At 46.6% G+C, this 21,066-nt stretch overlaps 1 protein-coding gene across 3 annotated transcripts in view; it reads left to right on the top strand.

The window, feature by feature from the left end:
- DIAPH3 (diaphanous related formin 3) overlaps positions 1-21,066 on the top strand; it is a 2,278,729-nt gene that overhangs the window by 802,096 nt on the left and 1,455,567 nt on the right. For all 3 annotated transcript variants that reach the window (XM_085621985.1, XM_085621986.1, XM_085621987.1), the window contains one exon: positions 14,782-14,900. In XM_085621985.1, coding sequence (XP_085478111.1) covers positions 14,782-14,900 — 119 coding nt within the window. The remainder of the gene's footprint in view (positions 1-14,781; positions 14,901-21,066) is intronic.

Genomic DNA, 21,066 nt, shown 5'->3' with positions numbered 1-21,066 from the left:
TACATAACCGCATTACTGTGGTGCACATGCATGACCCGTGTTTCCCCATGACCAAAAGTCTGTACCAGTGGTCCAGATATCCATTCAGCTAGGGCACTCGGTGCTGGGGTGCACATCTCTCACCATGCACTGGACTTTTAAGTCCCAAAAATGACAAAGGAACTGTATGTTTGAGAGATTATGAGCTTATTGTGAGTTGCTCTGAGTGGGCTGAAATCAAGCATCCAATGTAGGCCATACAAATAGTGGTAGATGGCTTGTCATAGCTGCAAGTGCCTAAAAAATAAAACTGAGCTTCGTTGCGGTCAAACTCATGTTTTAGGTCTGCGAAAGGCTAGATCTGGCTGGATGTACCATATCTTAGACTTTAAAATACAGATAATATATAGAAAAACTTTGAAGTGTTGTAACTTACTGAAGCAGTGTCCCAACTCACAAAGTGTTTACCCTGTCAACCTACGACCCTAATTAATAGTTTATAGACTTTACCTCTATGAAGAAGGGGTGGATGACTGTGGTGTGTCCTGCTGTAAAGGTTTTGTAATGTATTGACCTCATCCATGATTCACCTTTCTGTCTATATACAGATCTGATTGGGAGCCAAACAACTACTTATTAACCAGCTGTGGCACAACAATAGCACATTAGAATATTCATATTCCCATCCCCCATCCTAAAAAGATCAAAAACATCTGGCCAAAGAGACCAGGGGAATCTTATCTCCCAAAGGATTCCTCACATAAGCACCACCACCCTGGCTAAAAAAAAGCTAGATATACAAAAGGTATAGTTCTGAAGTAAAGCAACTGTAGAATGAAAAGTATTTTTAGGTTTTGCCTACATTAGCACATGCGCTGCATACTCTCGTGCTTGCAAGAGTTACTTTATGCAACAAGGTTTGGAACCTGTCCAATGCTTACTATTCTTTAGCTTTATTGTCACTGTTGGAAATAGAGTCAAGTTGGCAGAGGTATGCGCCCTGTCCAAGTAGAGACCACAATCCTAGTCAGTGTAAGTTAGTTACACACCATAATGAATCTGTGTTCACCCTCTAGTAGCTTGCCACAGTGCAGGCAGGTTTAACTTAGCAGGCAATGTGTAAAGTATTTGTGCAACACGTAAAACACGAATAACACTACACAAAAATAATGGACGCCAGGTTAGAAAAATAGAGCTTTATTTAAGAAAACAGTATCAAAACGACAAAAATCCAATAATTGAAACCAGAGTTACACATTTTTAAACCATATCTGTAAATATAGTGCTTAAAAGCATAAAGCACCAACCATGGACATCTGGTCGCGCTTGACCGGGGTAAGTCCAAAAATTCAGGCCGACTGTGATGGAACGCGGCTCGGATACAGGTACCAACCTTATTTGCTGAAAAAGTACCTTTGGAAGGAGGATGTGTCAACCTACAGATGCTAGGAGCAGAGGAGGCGATGCCTTGGCATTGATCCCTTTGGATGCAGGCGATTCATCAGTTCCAATCCGTGCATTGGCTAACCCTTTACGATGAAGGTATTATTTAGTCTGTGAGCCGGGCAACCAGCGTGCGATGTCTTGTCTGCACCAGTAATGCGTCTTTTTTTCTTCTTTTGTTCTTTCCATCATGTTGCTTAGTGTTGTTTCTTCCTTCCCACACCCACCTTCCCATTGTCTGTGTTGCCTTTTCATTGTCTGTGTTGCCTTTTCGTGTTGCCTTTTCCTTGTCTGTGTAGCCTTTTTTCCTGTCTGTGTTGCCTTTTAGTTGTCTGTGTTGCCTCTTATTGCCTGTGTGGTTTCTTATTGCCTGTGTTGCCCCTTCCCTCCATCCTCCCGCTGTCCATGTTGCCCCTTAAGTCCATATTGCCCCTTCCCTCCTACCCTCCCGCTGTCCATGTTGCCTCTTCCCTTCCACCCACCTGCTGTCCCTGCTGTCCGTGTTGCCTGTAGGAAGGTGGATATCTGACTATGGTTACCCCCAACTTTTTTGCCTAGTGTCTAGCTGGTTTTTCGACTTAGTTGGCCTGAGATCCTGCCATTCAGGGTCTCAGGCTGTCTGCTCTCTCTTTAAAATGGACTCCATGTACCCTAGGTACATTCCCAATTGGTAAGGATCACCTTATTGGACCCTGTACAGTGTACCATAGGTACCCAGGGCATAGGTGTACCCTAGGCCTCCCAGGGGCTGCAGCATGTATTATGCCACCCCTGGTCTGGCCTTCCAATCAGACACAACTGGCTGATCACTCAGCTGGGGCAAGGTCGTGTAATCACCCCTTGCTTAGATATAGTATACCTATATCCACCCTTAAGATAGACACATGTGTACCTATCAGCCACTCCTATGGCAGGCCTTAACAGTCCTGGAGGCAGAGTCCTTGGTAACATGTGAGATGGTGCTCTAGCATGAGCTGAGCCTGTCTGCAGCTTTCGGAACCATGTCCTTGTAGCTGTTATATGATATAGCCTACCATATACTCTTAAAGTGCCTTATAATCTTAAACGGTTATGGTAACTATGGTTTGGCTTTATCAAAACATGTCGTGTAAGGTGTCTAACACTTTGGAATAATACCCCCATCCCATTTCTGGGGATGAGGATATTATTCCCCCCTTCTAGAGGGAGAGACATGTTAAAATCCTACTTTGCTGTTTAACTCTAACCATAGCCTCAGCATCACAAAATGGATGCTGCTGCCACAGACACAAGTCTGACCTCCTGCTGCTGGGAGTGATCCCGGCAAGGGAGGCTTGGACAATAGGTTTCCTGCTTGGGGAGGTGCTAGCACCTCCCCAGACAGCCTTTAGTGTATTGGGGCAGGGTGGGCTGAAAGGAATGAGACATGCCTGGGGCACACAAGGTGTTCCTTGCATAGTCCAGTTCAAACCGGTGCTGGGACACACCAGCCCCAGTCCTGGCGCGAAACTGGACAAAGGGAAGGGGGTGTAACCACCCCCCTCCCAGGTCCCACCCATAAGGCGTGACCTAGCAGGCAACCCAGCCCCCCAGATTTGGATAAGAGTGGTAGCTGGGCCCCAGGAGATTAGATTATCCTGAACCTGCAACTTGAACAGAAACTCTGGACCTTCGACATTCGACGAAAGAAGAAGACTGAAGAATCTCCCTTGTGGCCAAGGAGTGGCTACCCTGTGCAAACAGGCACCATCAAGAGACTACCCTTTGCTTTGCTGAAGTTCTACGAGGGACCGACTGCAGAGCCCGACCAGAGCCTTGACTTCCAGACTTCTCCGACCCTGATCCACATCCACAGCCGAGCTGAGATCCGTGGAGGCGACGAGAGACGTGGGACCGGCTACCTGGGAAAAGTGGCTAGTATCTTCCAACGCAGCTTCTGAGGCACCCTCGAAGTTGTGCACCGGGGATTGAGAAGCCCCAACCACCATCTGCACCGAAGATCAGCCCCCCACACTCCACGAGTCCTGCGTGGGGCCCTTCGGCATTTTCCTGCTTGCCGCGTCTGTCCGGTTGCTTGCCCGTTGGCTAGTGGCCTTTGTGACGACGCATCCAGAAATCTTCACTGCTGGTTTGGCTCCTCCAGACTGGCTCCCGCTTCCTTGTAAAAGAGAAGCACCCCAGACCTTCCTGCTCTGCACCAGAAGCAAGTCCTCCGTTCTTCGTGGGTTCCGCTTGCCAAGGCTTGGTGAGTCCTAGTTCAACTTCGATGCCGCCGACAGCAAGAGCCTTCGTGGGACAGCTCGCCTCCTGGTCCTGGTCGTCCTCGACGTTTCCTGGTCCCCGTGGCTGCAGCGACAAGCTTCACCTTCACCTGCAATCTTCACAACATCGCCTGGTTCCTTCCTGGTTCCACGTGGTCACTGGCTAGTGACCTTCACTCTGTCCCTTCTGCTTGCAGGTCTCCTCTCTTCTTGATCCCAGCCTTGGGATCCACCGGACACTCTTCACTGACTGCCTGTCAGCAACTTTCCTTCAGGCATCCATAGAAGTCCACGACGAAACCCGACGCAAGTTCACACCTATGCACCCGCAGTCCGTGGGCTAGGTAACCTGGGTACTTCGGTGCTCACAAGGGTAGTGACTATCCTAGGGTCTAGTTTCCGAGTCTCGACTCTCTAGCTGCTTCAGAAGTGTCCTTAAACTGTTAATTTCTAACTGCTAGTAATTCTATTGACTTTTACGCATTACGCGTGAGTGTTTCCACTCTGCACCTGAATCCCGTGGGCCTCCCACTTCCTAACTGTTGCTAGTGTAGTGTAGCCCCAGCGATTCCCTAGGCCTAGGCCTATCCTATTCCCGTGACAGTGGTCCTTATACCACTTCTTTAGTATATGGTTTGCGTGGCCCCTAGGGCCTAACTGTATTACTTACCTGTGTGACTTAATGTATGCATAAATAAGACTGTGTTGTACTTGCCTCTAATCTCATAAAGAGTGCTGAGGGTTTGACTAGAATAAATACCCTTTATTTTATATATATATATCTGTTGTGGTGTCCTTTCATTTGGTATTCAAGGGATTATATATGGTATCACAGCTGGCTTCACATGCCATTCAGAGTTTAGCCTAAGACTGCTCTTGTCCATGCTACCACTAGGATAGCTGGTCTATAAGGTTGACTTTACAACCAATCACCATAAGGGTTGTTTGGACTGATATAAGGTGTACACTAGAACTAGTGACATCATACATCAGGCCAACTTCTCACATTGCCCCTTCCCTCCCACCATCAGTGTTGCCCCTTCTCACCCAACCTCCCTTTGTTCATGTTGCCTCTTCCTTCCCAACCTCCTGTTGGTGCTCCCTCTGGTCTCCCACCCTCCCATTGTCTGTATTACCTCAATGCTGTCCGTGTTGCCTCTTCCCTCCCACCCTCTGGTTGTCTGTGTTGCCTCTTCCCTCGTGCCATCAGTGTTGCCTCTTCCCTCCCGCCATCAGTGTTGCCTTTACCCTCCTGCCATCAGTGTTGCCTTTACCCTCCTGCCATCAGTGTTGCCTCTACCCTCCTGACATCAGTGTTGCCTCTACCCTCCTGCCATCAGTGTTGCCTCTACCCTCCTGCCATCAGTGTTGCCTCTACCCTCCTGCCATCAGTGTTGCCTCTACCCTCCTGCCATCAGTGTTGCCTCTACCCTCCCCTTGTCTGTGTTGCCTCTTCCCTCCCCTTGTCTGTGTTGCCTCTTCCCTCTTATTGTCAGTGTTGCCTCTTCCCTCCCACCATCCCTGTGTTCATGTTGCTTCTTTCCTTACGACCCTCCCTTTTTCTGTGCTTCCTCTCTCCTCCCACTCTCCCATTGTCTGTACTAACTCTGTGTTGCCTCTTCCCTCCCACCCTCCGGTTATCTGTGTTGCCTCTTCTCTCCCGTTTTCTGTGTTGCCTCTCCCCTCCCTTTGTCTGTGTTGCCTCTTCCCTCCTATTGTTTGTGTTGCCTCTTCCCTCCCACCCTCCTTTGTTCATATTGCCTCTGCCCTTCCGACCCTCCCGTTGTCTGTGCTTACTCTGTTCTTCCACCCTCCCATTGTCTGTACTACCCCTTGGTCCATGTTGCCCATATCCCACGCACCCCTCCCTTGGTCCGTGTTGCCCCTATTCCGCCCACCCTCCCTTGGTCCGTGTTGCCCCTATTCCGCCCACCCTCCCTTGGTCCGTGTTGCCCCTTCCCGCCCACCCTCCCTTGGTCCGTGTTGCCCCTTCCCGCCCACCCTCCCTTGGTCCGTGTTGCCCCTTCCCGCCCACCCTCCCTTGGTCCGTGTTGCCCCTTCCCGCCCACCCTCCCTTGGTCCGTGTTGCCCCTTCCCGCCCACCCTCCCTTGGTCCGTGTTGCCCCTTCCCGCCCACCCTCCCTTGGTCCGTGTTGCCCCTTCCCGCCCACCCTCCCTTGGTCCGTGTTGCCCCTTCCCGCCCACCCCCCCTTGGTCCGTGTTGCCCCTTCCCGCCCACCCTCCCTTGGTCCGTGTTTCCCCTATATTGCCCACCCTCCCTTGGTCCGTGTTGCCCCTATATTGCCCACCCTCCTTTGGTCCGTGTTGCCCCTTTCCGCCCACCCTCCCTCTGTCCGTGTTGCCCCTATCCCGCCTGCCCACCCTCCCTCGGTCCGTGTTGCCCCTATCCCGCCCGCCCACCCTCCCTCGGTCCGTGTTGCCCCTATCACGCCCGCCCACCCTCCCTCGGTCCGTGTTGCCCCTATCCCGCCCGCCCACCCTCCCTCGGTCCGTGTTACCCCTATCACGCCCACCCTCCCTCGGTCCGTGTTGCCCCTATTCTGCGCACCCTGACTTCTTAGGAGGACTATAAAGCACACAAGGCCCCAAGATCTTCTGACTTGCCAAGACCAGGCGATGCTCTGCTACGGAGTGGAGACTGTGCCACAACTTGCAAATTACTGACCAGAAGCAATAACCTGCAGTGTCCAGGCAGGAGGGGAAATGGTGGTGGATGGGAAGTTGAAATGGGCATGGGGCGTATGAGTGGGACAGGAAGGAACAGGCATGGCGAGGACAGGGCCAGTGCTGCTTATTCTTTAGTTCTTTTCTGTTACCCACTTCTGACAGACTCATCACATACCTAGTTTTAAATTATAGTTCTGTTATAGAAACTGTGACTAATAAGGTACAAAAAATCTTGTTCAAAAAGATCCTGATACAGTTGGGTGACTCTCTTCTATATATACAAAGTCAAACTAATGGGCCTCGACCCTCCTAGACTGAGATAAAAAGAAAGTGTGGATCATGAAGTATTGTTAACTGAGGAGTCTCGCTTAGTGGGGGAGCTACCTTTAAATTAGGAAAGGACCTCGAAAGTGACGTGTTTAGTCACAGAAAAGTCTAAAAGTGCATGTGTTTGTTGCAGTCTCTCAGCCTGGAGTAGAGTGAAATCTGTGGGTTAAGCGGAAGAGAAATGCGAATTTAACAAAATACTTGCTAAGTATGTGGATACAATTGCCTTCATTGCACTCGTTCATGTTAAAAACAATGGAACCATCTTGAGACTTAAGAGGGTTAGTGATTAAAAATCCTACATCCCACAAAATGTCCTCTAAAAAAATCATTTCGGTGCTGTATATTCACGGCATGGTCCTTGCTTTAAATCCTTCAAATCCCCGCAGTACAAACTCATTCAGCCGGAGAAAGTCCACAGACGTTTTGTATTTGTTCTGTTTACCCATAACCCAGATTGATACAACAGGTTGCATTCCTATTGAAATTTACGGAATTAGATTGGGGAAGGCTAGTACAACTATTTAAAAATACATCTTTTTGAACTATTGCTTGTTTATATGCAGAACAATGTCATTGGCTTGTAGAGTGAAACATTAATGTTTCCATCGGGGACTATTAACTGCTGACCGCTTGGGTGCCTCGTCAGCAACAACAGAAATGTTGAGCTACGGAGTTGGTTGTTAAGCCAGCTGCGTGAAATGACTGCTTTGTGAGGCTGTTGCGCTCCGGTGTTTGTCATGAAGTCGCACTAATTCAACGCAATGCTTTTCTCTGTAGGGTTTTTATGTTTCTGATTATCATTGCAAGTGATTTACTGCTACCAGGTCGATCATTTTTAAACATGTGCACGAGCCACCTGGCCAGGCTCTATGCAGAACCTAATTTTTTCTTGAACAACTGACAATTCTGCACTTTCGTGTTAGCCTGTTTATTCACGGTGTCTCTAACATACCTGTCATACCAAGAAAGAAATGGATGGCAATATTCTTCTCAACAGCCTTCAAAAGGTCTGGAGGGCAGAACATCGGAACAAAGCCCACCCTAATGTTAATGGCTGGAGTTTGGAATCTTTAAAAATAAAACGTGTTGAGCCCCTTCTGCTTGTGCCTTGATTTTGGGCTTAACACTTTTGATAAAGGGCTGAAGGAGAAGGCAGTGTGGTGAAGACAATTAGCCATAAGGGTGCCCTACCTATTTCTAATAGCTTTTTCAAGTGAGCAGGTGGGCACTTTTGTTCGGGCTTACAGGTTTTAGAGGATTTTCTCCTTTCTTTCTAATTTTCCTCCTGGGGTTGTAAATTGCATGTCAGCCAAAATGTTCCCAATGTCTCTGGAATAAGCTGCTTTTAAAACATGAACATTTTTTATATATACTTAAGTGGACATTATTAATGTACAGTTGACAGGATGAAGGATCCAATTACATGTTTCAGTTGTCCCCCCCCCCCCCCCCCGCCCCTCATCATCCCCAGAAATGCCCCATGCATTGTTAGGTCCAAGCTTACCGGACCGGGCACCTGTCTGGTTTGCTAACGGCATCTTGGGGACATTCGGAAAGCTTTACAAGACTTTCCGGGTGAATAAGGTAAATCAGGCGCACAAAGGCAATGTGACCCACATGTACTTAATCACCACTTTCCGAAGTGCTCCAAGGGTAGGGATGTCATCCCTTCATCCACAGAAATACGCATAGAGAACTGATGCCCTGAGCACATACAACATTAAAGTCAAGAAAAAAAATAATCCAGTCGTCTTCCACTTTTCATCAAATCTTCCTTTTAATCGGGTATATACTTAAGCCTCCCACCCGCTAGTGTGAGGCTGAATGAAGTATGTACCCGATTAAAAGAAAAAATTCGAAAGCTTCCCTGGGAATGTATTCCGCTTGTTGCTTACCATCGGCTTGTGGTTTGTAACACACATTTTTTTGCTTACTATTTGCTGGCTTTAGTTGTTAGTTGTCCAGCTTGAGTTTGTCCCTTCCGTTGTCCAAACCTCATTTGCTGTATCCTTCCGAGGGCTCCCTTTCTGTAAACTGACCTTTAAATCTTGTTCTTATCTTGTCACCTTTACTGTGCATTCACAGACAGAGGTAAAATGTCATGCCCTGTCTTCCCAGGGAACTTAGTGTTTTCTTTTCTTTCTCTGACTCCACTGCACTCTAGGCCAATGCACTCTACACCACTTTACTCAAAACCAATGCACTCCACGCCAACACACTCTACACCAGTCTACGCTACGGTAATCTACGCCACTGTACTCTACACCATTGCACTCTGTCACTGCTCTGTACGTCACTCTGTTCCAGACTTCATCCCTGCTCTCTACGCCCTTGCTCTCTACTCCACTGCACTCTGCCACAGCATTCTCTGCCAATCTACACTTCGCCACTATACTGTGCCACTGCACTCTACCACACTATATCACACTCTATGCCACTGCTCTGTACGCCATTGAACTCAGTCTTGCAGTCCATGCCACTCTGTTCTACTCTGCACCCTATGCCACTACTCTCTACGCCACTCTACACCACTGCACTCTATGCCAATGTACTCTACACCACTGCACTCTACTACAGTCTACTGTGAAACACTGCGCTCTGCCACTGAACTCTACACAACTCTACGCCAATGCACTCTGACACTACACTCTACCCAGCATCACTCCACACCACTGCACTCTACCCACCACTGCGCCATCCGCCACTGAACTTTACGCCACTCTACACGACAGCACTCTACCACTGCACTCTACTCTGCACCACTCTACTTCACTCTGTGCCAATGCACTGTATGCCACGACACCGTACGCCACTCTACTCTGCATCTCTCCCCTCTACGCTAATCCACTTTCATCTACTATGCACTAGGGCACTCTATGGCACTCTGCACCACTTCACCCTACTCTGAAACAATCTACGCCTTGCCACTGCACTTTTTGCCACTGCACTCTTCACCTTTTTGCCACTGCACCCTTCACCTTTTTGCCACTGCACCCTTCACCTTTTTCCCACTGCACCCTTCGCTTCATTGCCACTGCACCCTTCGCTTCATTGCCACTGCACCCTTCGCTTCATTGCCACTGCACTCTTTGCCACTGCACTCTTTGCCACTGCACTCTTTGCCACTGCACTCTTTGCCAGTGCACTCTTTGCCAGTGCACTCTTTGCCACTGCACTCTTTGCCACTGCACTCTTTGCCACTGCACTCGTCCCCTGTGCACTTTACTCTGCAACACTGCACTCTCTGAACTCTATGCCAATCTACACTGCACTAACGCACCCTATGCAACTGCAACACTGCACTCTACGCCACTTTACGCTGCCATAACTCCCTCTATGCAACTCCATGACGCTTTACCCCACTCTGTTCTACAGCACTCTACTCCACTCGTCTACTCTGTCAATCTTCTCTGACACTCTATGCCACTACACTCTGCGATAGTCTACCCCAATCTATGCATTCTACTCTACTACACTAATACTCTGTCACTCCACTCAGACAATCTACTCTGCTCTACAGCACTCTACTCTACAGCACTCGGTTCCACTCTACGCAACACCCTTTATGCCATTCCACTTTGCTCCACACCATTCCACAACACTCTATGCCACTCCACTCTACGACACACTACTCCACACCCTTCAACTCTAACACTCTGCTCCCTCCACAACACTGCACAACACTCTGCCACTCCACTCAACTCTATGCCACTCCACGACTCTCTACACCACTCCATAATATTCCTCTCAACTCTACTTTACGACACTGCACACCAGTCTCCTTTACACTACTAACATTTAGCTATGCTGAACAGCAACTAAGCTTGTTTACAACATAGCTGAAACATATTGGCAAACCCAATAGCTCTTACATAGGCGAGACCTATTGACTTTGCCAATGCTTGCTACTTTTTTGGCTATGTATAATGGCCCCATAAACTGCCTAGCCTTCCCAAATTGCTATTTGATGCTGGGGCCGTTCTATTCTTGGTGACCACTGTCTCAGGGAATTTCATAGACTCCTCACCCAACCCCATAGAATCTGATTGGTATTCTGGCTCTTGTTGTTGGTAGCATCTCTTTAGATGACATGTCCTGTAGTGGCAGGAAAAGGCTTGTTGCCACTGCTCCCCGACTGCTCCTACCCCACAGAGATTACGTCCAGTGACTTCTGGTCTCCACTTATTCCCCAGGCAGGTCCCTTGGTACTATGCTTTGTGTCATGACTCAACTACCAGTGTCTGCAATATTTACTAGGGGCAGGTCAAGCCCACATCTGTTCCCTTTCCTGACGCTGGCGCACCTGACCTAACCCGGGTTGTTGGAATTGCTACTTGTAGAGATGCACTACTTGTGCTTGCTAATGGGCTGTCTCCCGATGCCAAGGAATGACAAAAGCTGGAGCCCTCACTCCAGCACTTCAGAGACATTCCAACTCGACAAGACCTACATGGATATTGTGCTGGTACCTTTCTGAACATGGAGCTGAGTGTTGTCCATTTCCTGTAGGTTGGAAATAAGCTTAGTGCTTTTCTGAAGTTCTGCTGGCCCACCCTGAATCTCCTATTGCCCTTGTGGATGTCACAAGACATCTCAGTTCTATCTCAGTCCCTTTCATCTCATGACCAGAGGAGGACAGCACAAGAATGCACGATAAGATTGCAAGTAAAGTGAGTTATGACTTTCCTGTGCAAGCATGTTATCCCTGCAGCAACATTTGATTTGTCCATATTTATTGCAGTCCGTACTGCAACCATACCCAATTTCTGTATCCAGTAGCATTCCTTTAAGTGTTGCAAAATCATATGCCCATCACCATCCTAAGTGGACTGGGTGTGGGCATAAAAGTCCTCACACCACTCTTGGTGGATTGCTGACCTTGACTGGCTTTGCAGAGGTTAAGCTCTTACCTGGTGTACCTGCTGGCTGGTTTCTAAGTTTGAAGGAGGTCTTGTATGCTTTTTTGTGTGCTCTTTTGTGCTTATTAACTAGCCTCACAGTTTCTTTTCACAAGTTATAGACCATTCTGGTTCCCTCGAAGGCAGAGCCATCGGCTCATTGTCTCTGGCACCTTGGGGTGCTTTGGAATTGGACTTTTATTCAAAAGGAACATCCTTAGCTGGAAGTAGAACTTGTCTCCCTTATTAACTCTTTGCACCATTTACTTTGCTTGTAATGTCTTGCTAGTGGCTGCTCAGTTAGTGATTACGAACAGCATAGTTAATAAGGGGTTTGGAAGGATCTGTAGATAGGATATTATTAGTTTTTTTTTCCTGTGAGGGAAGTTATTTTGTGATGATCTAATAATGAACACCACAATGTTCATGATTATTGTAATAGTCCGGGGGGGGGGGGGGCAGGGGGGTGGTGTGTGTGTGGGTGTATGTGTGTGTACCCTCTCTCTCTCTCAGCCATAAACGTTTTTTCAATAATATGTAATCGATATTATAAACATTCAATCCTATTTACACAATTTCAAACTATAAATAACCTTAAAAATGCAAGTGGATCCAATGTAAACTCCTATCAATTGTATGATACTGCTTTGGCTTAAAGTAGATTGACTTCAAATACAAGTGTCAGTCAGTAGGATCCCCTGTGCACGTTAGTTAAATAAATAATAATTGACCTATAATTTAAACCCTCGGATCCCTATGTCAATGTTAAAAAATATGCAAATGTTTATAAAATGGGTCCTTACTTAGAATCCATTAATCAAAGCGTGGACTCCTGAAGTGTATTTTAACTGTAACCTCGGTGCCTGGTGTTGATTTTTGTTTTTGAAGATGGCACTTTGTTGTTTGCTTTATTAGCATGTGATCTTCGTTTTACTGTTTATTTATAGATTATGATGTAATTAAATTTGCTTTCGATTATCAATTCTGGCTTGCAATTGTAGGTATTGTGTTGAAGTATAGGCTGTCAAAAGTCCGCACTGCCTCCTTGAGCTACTGTTTCATAGCTCTTTCAAGTTAGTATGGGGTCGAGAAGGCTCTAGAAGCTAATTTTATACATCAATCAATCAATCATGGCATTTGTAAAGCGCACTACATACCCGCGAGGGTCTCAAGGCGCTGGGGGGGGGGGGGGGGGTGGTAGCTGCTACTGTTCGAAGAGCCAGGTCTTGAGAAGTCTTCTGAAGGTCAGAAGGTCTTCGGTCTGCCGCAGGCGGATGGGGAGGGTGTTCCATGTCTTGGCTGCGCGGTGGGAGAATGAGAATGATCTGCTGCCGCCGGTCACTCTTCGGATGCGGGGGACGGTGGCGAGGGCACGGTCTGCAGAGCGGAGCTGGCGGGTGGGGGTGTAGAGGCTGAGTTGGCTGTTGAGGTACGTTGGTCCGGTGTTGTGGAGTGCCTTGTGTGCGTGGGTGAGGAGTTTGAAGGTTATCCTCTTGTTGACAGGGAGCCGGTGTAGGTCTCTCAGGTGGGGTGTGATGTGGCTGCGGCGAGGGATGTTGAGGATCAGGCGTGCGGAGGCGTTCTGGATGCGTTGAAGCCATTTCAGGAGTTTGGCCGTGGCTCCTGCGTAGAGTACGTTTCCTTAGTCCAGTCTACTGCTGACTAGGGCCTGGGAGACCGTCCTTCTTGTTTCGGTGGGGATCCACTTGAAGATCCTGCAAAGCATGCGGAGGGTGTTGAAGCAGGAGTAGGAGACGGCATTGACCTGCTTCGTCATGGAGAGGGTAGAGTTGAGGATGACCCCTAGGTTGCGTGCGTGGTCGGTGGGTGTTGGGGGTGTTCCTAGTGCTGTCGGCCACCAGGAGTCGTCCCAGGCCGAGGGGGTGGATCCGAGGATGAGGATCTCCGTCTTGTCCGAGTTCAGCTTCAGTCGGCTGTTCCTCATTCAGTCGGCGACGGCTTTCATTCCTTCGTGGAGGTTGGTTTTGGCGGTGTGGGGGTCCTTGGTGAGGAAGAGTATCATCTGGGTGTCGTCGGTGTAGGAGATGATGTTGAGGTCGTGCCGTCGTGCGATGTGGGCGAGTGGTGCCATGTAGACGTTGAACAACGTTGGGCTGAGGGATGAGCCTTTGGGTACGCCGCAGATGATCTCGGTGGCTTCCGAGCAGATGGGGGGAGGCGGACGCTCTGTGTTCTGCCAGAGAGGAAGGAGGAGGTCCAGTCCTGGGCCTTCTCTTGGATTCCGGCGTCGTAGAGGCGTGTTCGTAGTGTGCGGTGGCAGACCGTGTCGAAGGCGGCTGACAGGTCCAGGAGGATGAGGGCCGCGGTTTCTCCGTTGTCTAGCAGGGTCCTGATGTGGGCAGTTTCTGTGCTGTGGTTGCTGCGAAACCCGGACTCAAGAGTCTGCTGAGTTTTCTCCGTTGTCTAGCAGGGATACATCAAACCAAGGGCACTGGTCAATGGGGAGCATGTGCAGTCCTATCTTTAATAATGTAATTTAATTGATCGGGGGAAAGCCTAATGAGTAGTGCATTCAAGGGACACAGTAGGGGCATGAATGATGCAAGTGAAACCTCCGAGGAAGTGGTGGTAGATTTAGAGGTTAATGAGATTTACCACCTGTCCTATTAAATTAATCTATAAATCAAAAGGGGAGAATAAAGAGCTTAATTTTATAAAGGTCCTACACCTATACTCCTCCCAGAAATAAACTCAATAGTTATCATGGTCGGGTTAGTTCCTCATTGGCCAGGTGGTCACAAGGGGTAGAACCACGTAGCTATTACTGCTGTATTGGGGAGACCTGAATATCAGATTTTGATGCCCTCGCACACCAGTTGGAGTGTCATGCTTCATCATTGGGGAATGAGGAACTACCCCGACCATGATAATTATTGAATAAATCAACATTTGCAATAATTCTGCCCTGGTTCGTGTTTTTCTTATCAACCCTCCTAGCATTTGCTTATTTTCATATGGTGGCTGGAAGCAGAACCTGGGAGCGGGTAGCAGTATCTGAACTGCTGCGTCTCCTGTTGTATCCTTTGACAATATCGAAAGATATATCTGAGGCTTTTCCTTGCCCTGAGTGGGTCTAAAGATAACTTCTGTCTTCAGTTTTCATGAACGTAAACAATGTGACATAAAAATCAGTATTTGTCTTTCTGTGTCCCTAAATATGGTAATTACTCTTATTTCTTAAGGCCACAGTATTACAAAATCATTGAAGAATGCGTGTCCCAAATAGTGTTGCATCGAAGTGGAATTGATCCAGACTTCTCATATCGGAAAAGGTTGGATGTTGACTTCAGTCACCTTCTTGGTGAGTAATGTGCAGCTGTTTATAACCTGCTTGCTGTGCAAGTTTGATCATCTTATACTATGAAATCTTAAGGACCATCATAATTAGCACTGTGTGTCGTTTAACAAAACAGCCATGTTTGCTTGAATCTCATCATAGCTATTAATGTGCCTTGTAGATTTATTTTGCCCTGGGACATTGTTTTCTCAATTCAGAATGGTCACTGGAGGTTCAAAGATGCACATTTAGTTTAATATGTGGAGGATCTGAAGTGGAAGCTGAGGAGGTAATCATTACTGATAAAGTGTTTTAAAAAAACCGCTTTGGGCAAATTAAACCAGATTCTACGAATATTTAAGTAGAGTGACAAGTGTGTAGGTACTTAGATATTATGTCACTTGTTTCAGAGGCGTACATATGCCATATTTGTACTCGTATCAAATTGCTGTGTCTCATTGCAGGTTTTTAATCTTAGAAGCACACTTAACAGGTACCGGCCCCCAATCTGCTAGCATTACTCCTGGAACTGAAATGGTTTTTGAGATCAGTTTAGCAGTAACTGGTCTCTTGTTCATCTGTGTCTGATGCCCCCATTACTGAACCCAGAGCCTTTGTGGCCTTGGACACTGGAATTTTGATTTTGAATTGGTTTTATTGTCATTCACTTCCCTTTTGGGTTGTTGGCCTTTGGTAGTTTAAACCTTTTTTTTTGTTTTGTAGATTTTTTTTTTATATACAGTCGTAGCTGCCTAGGTTTAAAGCCCCATAGTTTACCTCCATTGCACTCGGGGCATTAGAGAAACTAGGAAAACAGGACGATTTAGTAACATTTACTAGACAATGTATTCACCAACTTTGTGAAAGAACTGAAAGAGGAAAGTCTTCCAGAGCAGTCAAGATCTTGTGAGCAGGTCCCATTTTGGATAATGTGATCTTTAAAGGTGTTCTACACAGAGACTATACACAATCTCTGGGATGTATCTCTACCTCAGAGAGTGCTAGAACCTTGTTGTAGAAACTGTCACCAGGTTATAAAGCTCTTTTTCACTAGCGGTAAGAGACTTAGCCATGGCTAACCCTAGGAATTGACACTAGCAATGCTTGTCTAGAATTGCCTTTTTTTTAAATGTACTTCGCATTCTTTGTGACCCCTGCTTCTAAGATTTCAGGGATGGCATTTGTCCCAACCCTCTCACAATTGATAGCCGGTGTGGACGAGAAAGTATTGTTCCTGCATTTCCTCCATAACCAACACACCATGCAATCGCTCTAGACCTGGCCAAAAGGTTTGGGGTAAAAAAAAGTTTACATTTGGCTTCGATAGATATGTTCTATAGAGCACAAAGTCCTAATTGTATTTTGGAGACCGTCCAGATTGCCATCCAGCACTCAGGCTTGTGGTCTTTATGACTTCCCTGAGAACGTTTGAGTTTGGGATTGGATTGGAACCAACAATGACTTGTTTGTTATTTTTTAGTAGTCACTAGCCTGCTGCCTCTCAATAACTTCAAGTTAATTTTAGACTGCTCAATATTGCTTGTTCAACATATCGCATATCACCAGCCTTTCCCGACCATTGCTATTCTGTGCAGTTTAAGACTTGATGCACCTTTAATGTCTCATAAAAACATTTAAAAAACGTTTGCAGAAGGGTAAAGTGACCTACTTTGCAGATGCTACTTAAGCGGCTGAAATTTCGTATAGGGAAAGTTTCAAAATTGTAAATCTTTTTCAATCCTCTTCAACAAAATCATCTGTTAACACCTTAAGAGAATTGTGTGAGTTTTTTCAAGTTATTTGAGTTGAAAATTACCAACATTAACCAGTCCTTCAGTAAAAAGGAGGACACTCGAAATGGCTACGGAATGTTCTTACTCACCAAATCTGGTCAAGAATCCTTATCATAACTCCTATAAAATGGATATCATACCTAAATGTGCTCTCCATGAAATTTGACTCACCCACAGATCCCTGTCCTGCCCATATTTTTCATAAGGCTAGAGAGATTCTCTGTCCTCATCTTTTTAAGCTGTGCAATACATCATACGTCGGTCTGGATATGGCTGGGTCCAAACTGGGGTGGTGTAGTGGGCAAAAGAACGATGGATTTAACCCAGATCTTTTTACTGGGGGAGAATGTTTGCATTGTCAGTATTCCGTCCATCATTTGTTTGCTGTAACACAGGGGTTCGTTTGTTCTTGTTTGCCTTGTTGGTCTGCAGTTCGGGACGCTGGTGAGACCGGGGGCAATCTGCCTCCCTTGGGGAACTTGGTAACATCATCACGGTCTCCCACTGCCGCTTTCTACAATGGCCACACTCTGGTGGGACTCGAAGTCCCAGAGTGCATCACGCCCACACCGCCAATCACGAAACCACCCACAGCTGCTGAGGGCGGAGGCATCACCATCGCACTATAGAGCGCTGCCTCGCACCCCGCTCCGCGGGATGCACCGTGCGTAGCCCGGGCCAAGGGCAGGCCCGTTTGAGCCCGTCCGAGACCGATTGAGGCCGGGCTGGGACTTAATGGTAGTGTTTCTGCTCTTTTTGAGCATTGTTGAACTGGGGACAGACATTGGGGGCCTCACATAGTAAAACCCCATGTTTTAAATTATTTGAAGATTTGGGGTGTGAACGCTTGTCCCACTTAATTTTATTAACGCTTCTTGGCTTTGTTGTAGATTGGTGAGTTCTAGATAGCAAACAATTATGGGTAAAAGTACCTTCCCACACACAAGGCCAATTACCAGACAGAAAGTCCCTATTCGAACCCCCACTGTTCAACCTATTTCCCAACCAACTGCTATTGATAGAATGCTGCAGCAGGCAATTGGAGCCGTCTCCAGTGAAATAGAACGCACTGAGAGACACCTCTCACTAACACCAATGATGTCTAGCCTCCCACAACCTATGGAGTCAGAAGTACTCTATTCACCCCAATCACCAGTCGCCCCCATTTCTTTAGAATCATCTCCTGCACACGAAACCATAGCCTCGGAGAACACTAGCAGGTTTGGTATGGGCGGGGGGCAAAAAGGAAATGAGCACCCCGGAAGCAAAATGTTCGAAAGGGAGGGAAATATGTAAAACATACTTCAGGGGAGGTGTTAAACCTTCTACCAGGGGTTCACATTGTTGATGAAAGTAGTAATAAAATCTCTGAACCATCCGTATGGGTACCACACTTGATCACTGAGCTCGAAACATATTTAGAAAAGTTCATTAAATCTGAACTCGAAGTAGCAATGAGACACATTGATAAGCTAAATACACTGATGGGGGACAAATTGATACTGCTTTACAGATCACTGAATCCATTAAAGGCCAAAACCAGGTAATTCCCACCCAAAAAATGCAGGCAATCACATCTGTCTGTTCTCAGCAATCTTTACCTGAAGTGAGAGAACACACAGTGCAAATGAACTCGACCACTGGGTCTAATTCTCTAGTCTATCAAAACCAGGCCCTAGCTACCCCCAGCACAGGGCGCTTCATTTTGCCGCGAATGCTCAAGATTCAAGGTCCATGGCAACTACCCTTGGCCAGCCTACTGAACAACGGGCTCAAAGAACCCGTGAAGAAGATTTTAGGAAAATACCACCTACTAAGCCAAGGGAAACAAATTCTACACTTCCCTGCATAGACCTCCCACCAGCCTCTACACCTTATGTTGTCATACTAGCTGGAGTACCAGAGTTGGAAAAAGGCCAAGGAGAGACATATTCTGAAAAATAAAATCCCTTATTGGTTAAATAAATACAGACCACTCTCTTTTTCAATATACAGCGAAATTCCATTCACTCACAGGGTTAGTTGGCTGGGGCAGAGGCGATAGGATATTCAGGGGGACTGTGTTCTGATCAATTTCAGAGATAAAAGGGCCGTACAACACATCCTCGAATGGGGATTCTCTAGGGAGACAGGAGGCATCCAGATACTTCCCTTGGGCCACTTCTACCCCACCCCCTCCATAGATAGTGGGAAGTGTGTATAAAAAATGGGAATTGAGAGCCCAGAGCAGCAACATCCCAAATATGGGTTGGGGTTGTGAAAACACTATGGCATTTAATATTCCCGTCAGTAACCGATTCAGCTCCTTGGATTTGGTTGATTGACTAAATCCTATTGGTAAAAATCTGATTCCTATCAATAACCAGCCATCTGAGTCCCTAAATTGTGAAAGATCTGGGAATGGTGATCAACTTCCCGGGAATATCTGAGGTCACGCCAGCAGACAGTATTTCTAATGCACCAGTTAAGATGACAGGGGACCTTGACTCCAACCTACAGGATGAGGCAGGGGCGTACGATCGGGCTAAAACTCTCTATCAATCGACACAACAGGATGGGCGTTTCTTACAGAACACTAAGATTTTATCCTGGAATATAGCAGGCCTTAGCTCAAAAATGGACCTTCCAGATTGGGGAGATTACATAGATACTCATGAACTATCCCTCTTCCAAGAAACCTGGTCATAGTTAGATTTGCACAGAGTGGGATATGTTGCATATTGTATTCCATCCGTACAGGGCCCCAGGGGAAGACCATCAGGGGGCCTTTGTATTTGGGTTGGCATTTGTCTGGGTTGCAATATTAAATTGATAGACACCTTTTCTCCTGACATTCTGTGCATCCTTCTGTTTCCATAACACCCTGAAAATGTCTATTATTAATATTTATTCCAGCCCACTGAGGCAGGGGCAAACCTCACAGGCCTTATATTGTTTGGCCACCTTTCTTAACACTTTACCTGAACCTATACAGGTAATTATTGGTGGGAACTTTAATTGCCATTTTGAACCACTAAATGGCATAACAACCACCATTAGGAGTGAGAAAGATTCGGCTTGGTCAATTCCTAAATGTAACATCTATCAAATAAGGAGCTGGACCCCTTTACTTCTACAGATGAACTCTCTTACACTTAGCCACTCACTCAGGGCTTGTAATGGTCGGTTCTCCTCGGACAGTCCGGGTAATTCCACATTTAATAAGTTGGGACAGGCATCTATAATTGATTATATCTTGGTAGATGTTGAGTTATGGCACAGAATTACTGATTTTTCAGTTAAACTCTGATGCGAAAGCGACCATAACCTGTTGGTGCTAGAAATAGCCCTCCCGCAGCCCAACGACCATCAGAATCCACCCACACAATCTGCTCCAAATTTAATAGCAACTGAAGGCGGTAGAAGAATACGCTGGTGAACATTTGAACAGTCGGATGAAAAATTGGTCACCCTGTACAAACAAATTACTTCCTTCTTAGAAACCGCATTTCGAGAGTTTGCCAATAGTTAAGGTCCTGAATCCCTGTTGGCACTAGGCAAGAACGACCAGGATATGTTCTTAAAATTGGCATAGTTTTTTTATAGGGGCGAAATCAATAATAGTATTGACCCTAAACCCAAACATCCCTGGTATAATAAAGCGTGCAGGGAAGCAAAGCATTCCCTACTCATGGGGATAAAAGATAATGACAATCTACGTATCAAAGAAACCAGGGCCCAATATAAAAAAAAACTAGCTGAAGCTAAAACAACGTGGGGGATAGATAAATGGGAAGCACTTAAAAAAGCTTTAGACCACAGAGATATGAGAGGCTTTTGGAATCTAGTGAAAACTGGAAAATCTGAAGGCAACTCGGCAATTCAGCCAAACTTGGGGGAAGAAGTTTGGAGATCCCATTTAACTTTTTTATATGCAAGGGCCTTAGATGGAGATCTAGCTGACGGGGAATTAGTAATAGATAAAACCCCCCCAAATATTAGTGCACCCCTATGCACGATGAAAGACGTTACTGCGGCACTGGGTAAATTGCTTCCAGCAAAGGCACCGGGGCTGGACAGAATTCCTGGTGACCTTTTTAGAAACGAACCTTTAGTGTGAGCATTCTACCTATGGACATTATTTAACGCTATCCTTCAAGGTATGGCGTTGCCTCCGACCTGGGCAGGAGCAGAAATCATTCCTATCTACAATAAAGACTCTCCTCTCAACCCGGCAAATTGTCGCCCCAATAAGTCTTATTGACATTACTCAAAAGATATTTGCCCGTGTTCTCCTTGGTCGATTGCAATCATGGATGGATGAAAAGAATGTACTAACACCTCTACAAGCTGGTTTTAGGACTAAAACCTCAACTATTGACCAGGTCTTCAGATTGCAATTGATCCATTGGAAAACA

This window comes from Triturus cristatus, chromosome 8 (genome assembly GCF_964204655.1).
Source record: "Triturus cristatus chromosome 8, aTriCri1.1, whole genome shotgun sequence".
NCBI classification, from domain to species: domain Eukaryota; kingdom Metazoa; phylum Chordata; class Amphibia; order Caudata; family Salamandridae; genus Triturus; species Triturus cristatus.
The sequence above is the reverse complement of the archived record's forward strand: the minus strand, read 5'-3'. Positions and strand labels throughout refer to the sequence as shown.